Source organism: Lontra canadensis, unplaced genomic scaffold, assembly GCF_010015895.1.
Source record: "Lontra canadensis isolate GAN:19392208 unplaced genomic scaffold, GSC_riverotter_1.0 scaffold19, whole genome shotgun sequence".
Lineage (NCBI taxonomy): Eukaryota > Metazoa > Chordata > Mammalia > Carnivora > Mustelidae > Lontra > Lontra canadensis.
In genome coordinates this window covers 10,922,066-10,930,805 of record NW_022631013.1, presented here as the reverse complement: position 1 = coordinate 10,930,805, position 8,740 = coordinate 10,922,066, and the positions used below count along the sequence as shown (strand labels likewise).

The window sequence follows — 8,740 nt, the reverse complement described above, 5'->3', positions numbered from 1 at the left end:
CAAACCTGGTAATTGGCATTTCCCCTCCTCTATTCCCACTCTCAGATATTGCTCCAAGCTCAGGAGTTGAAGAAGCTGATGTGGGGGTTAGGGAAGAAATCTTTTTCCTCAGCTGACAGCAGAGAGGTTATCCCAGAAGGACTGAGTCACTAGCCAAAGACTCAGCTTCCCGTGCCCTATCTTATACCTTTCACTTCCCCATCCTCTTACCCCTCTCTGAAAGCCAGCTGTGTGTGTGTGCATGTGTGTGAGTGTGTGCACGTATGTGCGCACATGCAAGCTTGTATTTGTGTGGTGTGTGTGAGAGACAGCTTGCATGCATGCACACACACAGGTTAACCACCCCTCATCTAAGTCTCCAGATTCCAGTTGTCCCTCTCCTCTTGCCTGTGTCTCCTTGCTTTGGGGTCCTGACTGAGGAAGGTGTTCAGGGGGCAGAGTCAGGGCCAAGGACCGGGGTGCCTCCTCTCATCTGGCCAGACTCTGACCCACCTACCTCAGCTGGGGTGAGGGACACCCCTCACACCCAGTCATGTGATTCCCAACTACCCCAATACCCACACCAGATTCTGACCCAGCCTTAGCCCTAACTCCTGGGGCTGGGCTGAGGGGAACAAGCAATTGCTTGAAACTTGAACAAAAAGGAAAAAGGAAAAAATTGTACCTGGTACTTTTTTTCAAGAAAAAAAAAAAAACAACAGAAAGAAAGAATAAATTCTTGTTTGGAAACTTGAGCTAAACCTTACTTTTTCTGTTGGGGAGTGTATGGTAATGGGGATGGAGGGCCTAACTGGAGCTCAGACTCTTCCCATTTTTCCAAAGAGGACACCTGAGACCTAAGGCCATGAAGTCTTAGGCAAGGTCCTAAAGATTCTCAGGATCTGGTCTTGCTCTTTTCAGATAAATGGGGTTGGGTGGTGGGGAAGATTCAGTCCACAAAAGCTAAACTCTCTGAATGTAGACCTGCATTCCTATAGTGGTTCTTTTGTTACTGATTTTAGCCCCTCTTGAACTTATGTGCCCCGAAATGTAAAATGAGAGTGATTTAATGGAGGTCTCTTAAAAGACGTGCCCGAGCATCAGGGATGTGTCCAGTGACATGATCCAGAGAAGGCCGAATGTAGGGGCTGTGTGGGGCGCTATGCAAGGGCGCTAGGCCTGATAAACTGGGAAGAGGTCGAAAGAGGTAGAAAAAGCTGTGGTGCTTTGCGAAAAGAGGGGAAGGGGAAATCTCAGTCCAATCACTAGGCATTGTTAGGCCCAGTCACCACGGCAACGGGAATGGGGTCAGTCCCTAGTGGGAGGGCTGGATACAACACAGCTGGGCTACCTGACTATGTCACTATGGCAACCGTAGGAAAGAGCGCCAATCCCCTGGTCGCTATGGTGACAGGAGCGTTTATATGCTCAGAAGGGTAAACTGAGTCTCCTGATGGAGGTAAAGAATTCGATGGGAGGTGTTCTTGGGCCAGCTGCACGTGAAAAATAGCCTGTATAGTCACCATGTCCGGGATCTTGGACTCGATCAACGAGAACTAGAACGAGTTCCACCCTCCGGCCTTCACTAGAAGGCCTGCATCTCCAAGGAAACAATTTGATACACACTGCAGCTGAATAATGCTGATTGGCTGAGGTTGGGGGCGGGGGGCAGACGGCCGGAAGTACGTCTGGGGAGTGGAAATATAGGAGGAAAGGCTCGGGTCCGGGATTCTAGAGCGACCTCTCTGCTCCTCGTCTCGTTGGTTCCGGAGGTCCTTCGGCCGTGGGAAATGCTGGCGCGCGCGGCGCGGGGGACTGGGGCCCTTTTGCTGAGGGTGAGTTCGGGGGAACCTTCTCCAAAGGTCGGGCCAGAGAGCACCTGGGTCCGTACCTGGGAAGCAGCGGGATTCTAAGTTTTGTCAGAGAACTGGGGTCAGAGGTCATGGTATCCACGTGAGTTCCTCTCGGAGGACCCTTTAGGGTCGCGGTTTAGGAAGATGTCTCCTGGACAGGCGCCGAGAGGGTTGGGGTGCCCCGCCGGCTGAGGTCTCAGCTAATCCTTGTCTTTTCTTTAGGGCTCCGTACAGGCTTCTGGTCGTGCTCCGCGTCGCGCCTCCTCTGGATTGCCCCGAAACACCGTGGTACTGTTTGTGCCGCAGCAGGAGGCCTGGGTGGTGGAGCGAATGGGCCGATTCCATCGGATCTTGGAGCCTGTGAGAACCTCCTCTGCCCACTCAGGGCCAGCCGGATGGCGAATTCCCCCATGACATGGGCGAATGGGGTGGGATCTCCTTTGAGCCTACCCCCACCTTTGGCTTCCAACTCCCCCAGCCAGACCTAGCGGACCCCAGGCTGCTGAACTTCATACCCATGTTACCATCTTTTCCTGTTTGCTCTAGCATCCCACAGACCCCGTTCTTGGGTATCTCCCCTATCTACTCTCTCAGCTCCACCGTCTGCTACTCTGCTGGCGCCTATTCCATTGATTCTCTCTTCCATTCAGTTGTGCCCCCTTGTATTCCTATCCTCTTGGGCTTCCCTACCATTGACACCCCCAGCTTTCTGCTGTACTTGGAATGTTCCACATGTTGATTCCATACCCACTCCAGGCCTAGCTTGAATCCCAACCCTACAACCCTCATCCTGAGGACCCATGACTCCTCTTCCCAGGGCTTGAACATCCTCATCCCTGTGTTAGACCGGATCCGATATGTGCAGAGTCTCAAGGAAATTGTCATCAACGTGCCTGAGCAGTCGGCTGTGACTCTCGGTGAGGGGTGCAGGGTGACACGGGTTTTCTGAGGCCATTAGGATGTGGTTGCAGGAGATCCAGAGCTCAGGAGAAAGAGTTGACTGAAAATTGGAGGCCTGATTTTCCCCCTTTTCTCTCCCACTCCTGTACCTGTAGACAATGTAACTCTGCAAATCGATGGAGTCCTTTATCTGCGAATCATGGACCCTTACAAGGTATCTCCTGCTTGCTTTATTCAGCTTCTGAGTTGCTTTTCTCACTAAAATCCTGCACTCAGGCTTCTTAAACTATCCATGCTCTTTTCAGGCAAGCTATGGTGTAGAGGACCCTGAGTATGCTGTCACACAGCTAGCTCAGACAACCATGAGATCAGAGCTCGGCAAACTCTCTCTGGACAAAGTCTTCCGGGTAAGGGGATCTGAGCCAGAGTTAGTGTTGAAAGACACATACCTCTCACTCTCAGTCCTTTCTGGGGGTCAAGATCAGTCAGAGGCACTTCTCAGCTTAGACCCTTGATCAGTGGGTTGAAGCCATGGAACTTATACCTCTTTTTCCAGGAGCGGGAGTCCCTGAATGCTAGCATTGTGGACGCCATCAATCAGGCTGCTGACTGCTGGGGCATTCGCTGCCTCCGTTATGAGATCAAGGATATCCACGTGCCACCCCGGGTGAAAGAGTCCATGCAGATGCAGGTGGGGGCCAGGGAGGGATGGGGAAGAGGAGTTCAGGATGCTCAAGTCTCATGAGTACCTGAACTCCCTTCCCTATCATGATGGGTACAATTACAGGTCTCTGTAAGAGTTTATTCTGGCTTCTTTTTGATGGGGCTTGTTGGGGGCTTCTAGGTGGAGGCAGAGAGGCGGAAACGGGCCACAGTTCTAGAGTCTGAGGGGACCCGAGAGTCAGCCATCAACGTGGCAGAGGGGAAGAAGCAGGCACAGATCCTGGCCTCCGAGGCGGAAAAGGCTGAACAAATAAATCAGGCAGCAGGTCCGTAGAGGGTAGAGGCTGAGGGAGGAGCCGGGTGTGGATCTTTGAGGGTTGGTGCTGTGACAGGAGCATTGACGTACCCTGACCTCATGAGTAAAGCTTTGTCTCTTTTCTTCCAGGAGAGGCCAGTGCAGTTCTGGCCAAGGCCAAGGCTAAGGCTGAAGCTATTCGGATCCTGGCTGCAGCTCTAACACAACATGTAAGAGGCCCCAGGGTGGGAGTCGGGGACAGGAATTGACACTGGAAGAGGTTTTCTCATCTACCCTTGGGAGAAGTTCCTGCCTTTGTGGGTTCCATTCAGCCAGATTACATGATCTCTTGTATTGTGATCTGCATTGTGATCTGATCCTTTTTTCAGGAATCTGATTTCTTTTTTCTCCCCTCCCCTCTACGTACCCTCTGTCCTCAACCCCTTGTCCAAGTCTGTGATCTGTGTTTTTTTCCCTTCTATGGCCACAGAATGGAGATGCAGCAGCCTCACTGACTGTGGCTGAGCAGTATGTCAGTGCTTTCTCCAAACTGGCTAAGGACTCCAACACTATTCTGCTGCCCTCCAACCCTGGCGATGTCACCAGTATGGTGGCTCAGGTTAGAGCGCCCCGAGGACCCAGCACAACACCAATGCCAGAAACTGAGACCCCACCACCACCATCACAACTTACACACCATGGAGGCTTTTGGAGTTCCATGAGACCTAGACCTCCTGTTAGCCTCTGTAGAGAATAAATCTCTAAAAACGAAACACTCCTTACCCCTGTACATAGGGGCTCTTGAGACATCTCTTTTTTGGGGAGATACCTACACCAGTATTTTGAGGGTGACCCTGTTTTGACAGCTTATAAGATTCTTAGAATCAGCTCAAAAGTTTGAGGCTTGAGAGAGAGAAAGGAAAAACAACCATACTGGGCCCAGCCCCACTTTCTTTTTAGTCATTGGTGGGTTGGGCTGTGCCTTCTGTTATGTGTCCTCATGGCTCTCTCTTTGTCCCTCTTCTTAGGCCATGGGTGTATATGGGGCCCTCACCAAAGCCCCAGTGCCAGGGGCCCAGGACTCAGTCTCCAGCGGGAGCAGCAGAGATGTCCAGGGCACAGATGGAAGTCTTGATGAGGAATTTGATCGAGTCAAACTAAGTTAATGGAGCTGGGCTTGGCCAGGGAGGCTGGGGACAGGGAAACAGTACTCCCAGACTCTGGCTCTAGCTTCCCTGCCAAGATTTTGTTATTATTTTTTTATTTGAACTTTAATCATGTAATAAACTTGCCAGTGGCAAACCAGAAACTGTCTTCTTTGATTGGGGAATGAGGTTGGGAAAAAATCACCATTGTTTTCCGTGGATGTCCGCTTCCATCCTCCAGGCCTCTCAGGTCTAGGAAACTGATTCCTCCACGAGTAAGAATGAACCTCGTGTAAATAAAATCATCCTTTCTATCTTCAGGAGAAGCTTGGGATAGGGTGGAAGGATTAAGCCACAGGTCTACTAAACTGCCAGCTGGGGAGTGTAGTTCCTCCTCCTGCTAACTATGGGATGTGAATTTGAGCAGGTGTTTGGGGGGATTGGTTTCATTTTGTTTTAAGTAAGCTCTATACCCAATGTGGGACTAGAACTCACAACCCCAAGATAAAAAGTCACCTGCTTGGGGCACCTCTGTTACTCAGTCCTTCAAATATCTGCCTTCAGCTCAGTTCATGATCCCAGGGTCCTGGGATCCAGCCCTGTATTGGGTTCCCTGCTCAGCGGGGAGTCCGGTTATCCCTCTCCTTCTGTCCCTCCCCTTGCTTGCATGCATATGTGTGCTCTCCTAAGCTCTCTCAAATAAAGAAAACCTTAAAAAAAAAAAAAAAAGTATTTCACATGCTGGATTCCTCTGCTCCACCAACTGACCCATCCAGCAGGTACCCCTGGGGGGATTTTTTTTATGGGAGGCAGAACTATGCTGGCAGGACAGTCCTGCTGAATGCTTAAAGAGTTTTCAGGAACTGAAGATACTTATTCCTTCAAAAATTTCATGACAGGCCAACCTCAGTCCTAGACGTAGGTTACAAAAGCAGTTTAGACCCACCCAGTGGTTCTTGCTTTCACAGACTCATGTTGGGCAGGGAAGACAGACAAGGAAATAGATACAAAGTGATAAGTGCTAGGATGGAAGAAGGTTCCGGTGTGGGCAACAAGGCTGCCAACTCTGCCCATTGAGCTCAGGCTGGAAAAATTAATGCCTTCACCAGGCTAGGGTTTGGGAATATGCAGAGGCCCACAGTTCCAGAGAAGTTGGAACATTCAGAGTTTGCTAAGGCTGAAGGGTGGGATGTTAGGGTTTGTAACTGTATGGCAAGGTCCACGGCACAAGGAGATAGAATACGAAGAATTTGGACTTCAGCCTTGGGGTAGGGAGGGAGCCATGAAGGTTTTCTTTTTTCCCTTCCTGAATTATTTTAGGAAGATTAGGTAGTCGTATTAGTGTTTTAGATACAAGTGACCTGGTGCAATGTGGACAGGGTATTTGAAGAAGAGATGGGAGGCAGAAAGACAGTAGGAAGGCAGCCTCAACAATCCTGGAAGGGATGATGAGTCCTGAACTGAAGTAAGGACCTATCAGGATGGAGGTGAAGGGATGACATTTTTCAACATATGTCTGAATTAGAACTTACTCATTTAACCATTTGATAATTATTGAACCTCAAAATACATACCAGGCACTAAGGATATATAATAATGAAGAACTAAATTCCAGGCTCTCAATGAGTTTAAGGTTTTTTTCTTTTAAGATTTTATTTTTATTTTATTTATAACATTTAATTTTTTAAAAGATTTTATTTATTTATTTGGCAGAGAGAGATCACAAGTAAGCAGAGAGGCAGGCAGAGAGAGAGAGAGGAGGAAGCAGTCTCCCTGCAGAGCAGAGAGCCTGATGCGGGGCTCAATCCCAGGACCCTGAGATCATGACCTGAGCCAAAGGCAGAGGCTTAACCCCCTGAGCCACCCAGGTGCCCCATAACATTTAATTTTTAAGTAATGTCTATACCCAACTTGGAACCCAAACTTAAAATTGCGAGATCAAGTCACACGCTCTACCCACTTGAGCCAGTCAGATATCCCTCAATAAATTTTAAGTTCTATTTGGAAGGGACAAATCATTAATAAGATGTTTAGTATTTCACATGCTGGTGAGTTGTGCTATAGAAGAAAAGGAAGGAAGGTGGGAGAGGAGGCTGTAATCTGTAACATTAATTAGAGTGTTCCTGGAAGCCTCTGGAAGTTATATTTGAGCTAGATATGGAGATGAGGGGAAGTCTATTTGGGCACCTGGGAGTATACCTGGAGATTCTAAATGTGACGGCGGTAAGGCCATTGTAACTGGAAGAGCAAAAAAGTTACAATAGATGGAACAGATTTAAGGAAGCAAAGAAGTGGCAGCTAGATAAATCAGAGAGGGAAGCCAGAGCTGGCGTGTAGACTTGTAGGACTATGCAGGACTACTACAAGAACTTGGGCTTTACTGTGAAATGTGAAACCAATGGAGAGGGTTTTTGTTTTTAACAGTAGCTTTACTGAGGGGCACCTGGGTGGCTCAGTTGGTTAAACGTCTGCCTTTGGCTCAGGTCATGATCCTGGGGTCCTGGTATGGAGTCTTGGGATTGAGCACCCACATTGAGCCCCATGGGGAGCCTGCTTCTCCCTCTCCTTCTTGCTTGTGCTCTCATTATCTCTGTCTCTCTCGCTCTCAAATAAATATTTTTTTAAAAGTAGCTTTCCAAAGAAGATATGGTACATCTATACAACGGAATATTACACCTCCATCAGAAGGGTTGAATACCCAACTTTTCTATCAACATGGATGGGACTGGAGGAGATTATGCTGAGTGAAATAAATCAAGCAGAGAAAGTCAATTGTCATATGGTTTCACTCGCAGAGCATAAGAAATAACATGAAGGACATTGGGAGAAGGAAAGGAGAAGTGAATTGGGGGAAATCGGAGGGGGAGTGAAAGAATGTGGATTCTGAAAAACAAACTGACGGTTTTGGAGGGGAGGGTTGGGGGGGTTTTGGGTGAGCCTAGTGTTGGATATTAAGGAGGGCACATATTGCATGGAGCACTGGGTGTGGTGCATAAACAATAAATCTTGGAACACTGAAAAAGTAAAATAAAATGTTTTTTAAAAGTAGCTTTCTTGAGATGTAATTCACATAACATTCACCCATTTAAAGTATAAATTCAGGGGCACCTGGGTGGCTCAGTGGGTTAAGCCTCTGCCTTCGGCTCAGGTCATGATCTCAGGGTCCTGGGATCGAGCCCCGCATCGGGTTCTCTGCTCGGCAGTGAGCCTGCTTCCCCCTCTCTCTGCCTGCCTCTCTGTCTACTTGTGCTCTCTCTCTCTCTGTCAAATAAATAAATAAAATCTTTAAAAAAAAATAAAGTATAAATTCAGTGATTTGTAGTGTATTCAGAGTTGTGCAACCATCACCATTTTAGAACATTTTCATCATCTCTCCTCCATCCCTACCACACACCAAAACCCTGTACCCATTAGCAGTCACTCCTCTCTTCCCCCAGTTTTAGGAAAACACTAATGTACTGTCTCTGTAGCTTTATGTATTCATGTAAATGGAATAATATAAAATGCTATTTTGTGATTGGCTTCTTTCACTTAATAAGTTTCATCCATGTAATAACACATAGCAGTACTCCATTACTTTTTATGGCAGAATAATATTCTATTGTATGATATACCGTATTTTGTTTCTCTGTCTATCGGTGAAGGCCATTTGGGTTGTTTTGCTGCTATGAACTGTCAAGTGCAAGTTTTTCTGTGGACATATGCTTTTCATTTCTCTCGGATGTATGTCAAGGAGTGAAACCGCTGGGGCGTATGGTAACTCTATATTTAACCTTTTGAAGAACTGCCAGACTGTTTTCCAAAGCACCATTTTACAATCCCCAAATCAGTGGATGAGGGTTCAAATTTCTCCACATCCATTGCCAGTACTCGTTTTTTGTCCTTTCTATTACAGCCATCCTAGT

At 47.8% G+C, this 8,740-nt stretch overlaps 1 protein-coding gene across 2 annotated transcripts; it reads left to right on the top strand.

The window, feature by feature from the left end:
* Positions 1–1,681: 1,681 nt before the first annotated feature.
* STOML2 (stomatin like 2) lies at positions 1,682–4,999 on the top strand. 2 transcript variants are annotated; one of them, XM_032860468.1, is made up of 10 exons: positions 1,682–1,814; positions 2,055–2,192; positions 2,650–2,749; positions 2,888–2,946; positions 3,038–3,139; positions 3,289–3,423; positions 3,577–3,721; positions 3,841–3,920; positions 4,181–4,309; positions 4,719–4,999. In XM_032860468.1, exons 1-10 carry the CDS (start codon positions 1,770–1,772, stop codon positions 4,854–4,856), a joined length of 1,071 nt encoding a protein of 356 aa, XP_032716359.1. In that variant the 5' UTR covers positions 1,682–1,769; the 3' UTR covers positions 4,857–4,999. The 2 variants fall into 2 exon arrangements, with proteins under 2 accessions (XP_032716359.1, XP_032716361.1); XM_032860470.1 differs by lacking the exon at positions 4,181–4,309.
* Positions 5,000–8,740: the final 3,741 nt, after the last annotated feature.

Coding starts and splice junctions, on each gene's coding strand:
- STOML2 (XM_032860468.1), top strand. CDS start 1,770: ATGCTGGCGCGCGCGGCGCGGGGGACTGGGGCCCTTTTGCTGAGG. Junction 2,193..2,649: donor TCCATCGGATCTTGGAGCCT/GTGAGAACCTCC, acceptor TCCTCTTCCCAG/GGCTTGAACATCCTCATCCC. Junction 4,310..4,718: donor TCACCAGTATGGTGGCTCAG/GTTAGAGCGCCC, acceptor CCCTCTTCTTAG/GCCATGGGTGTATATGGGGC.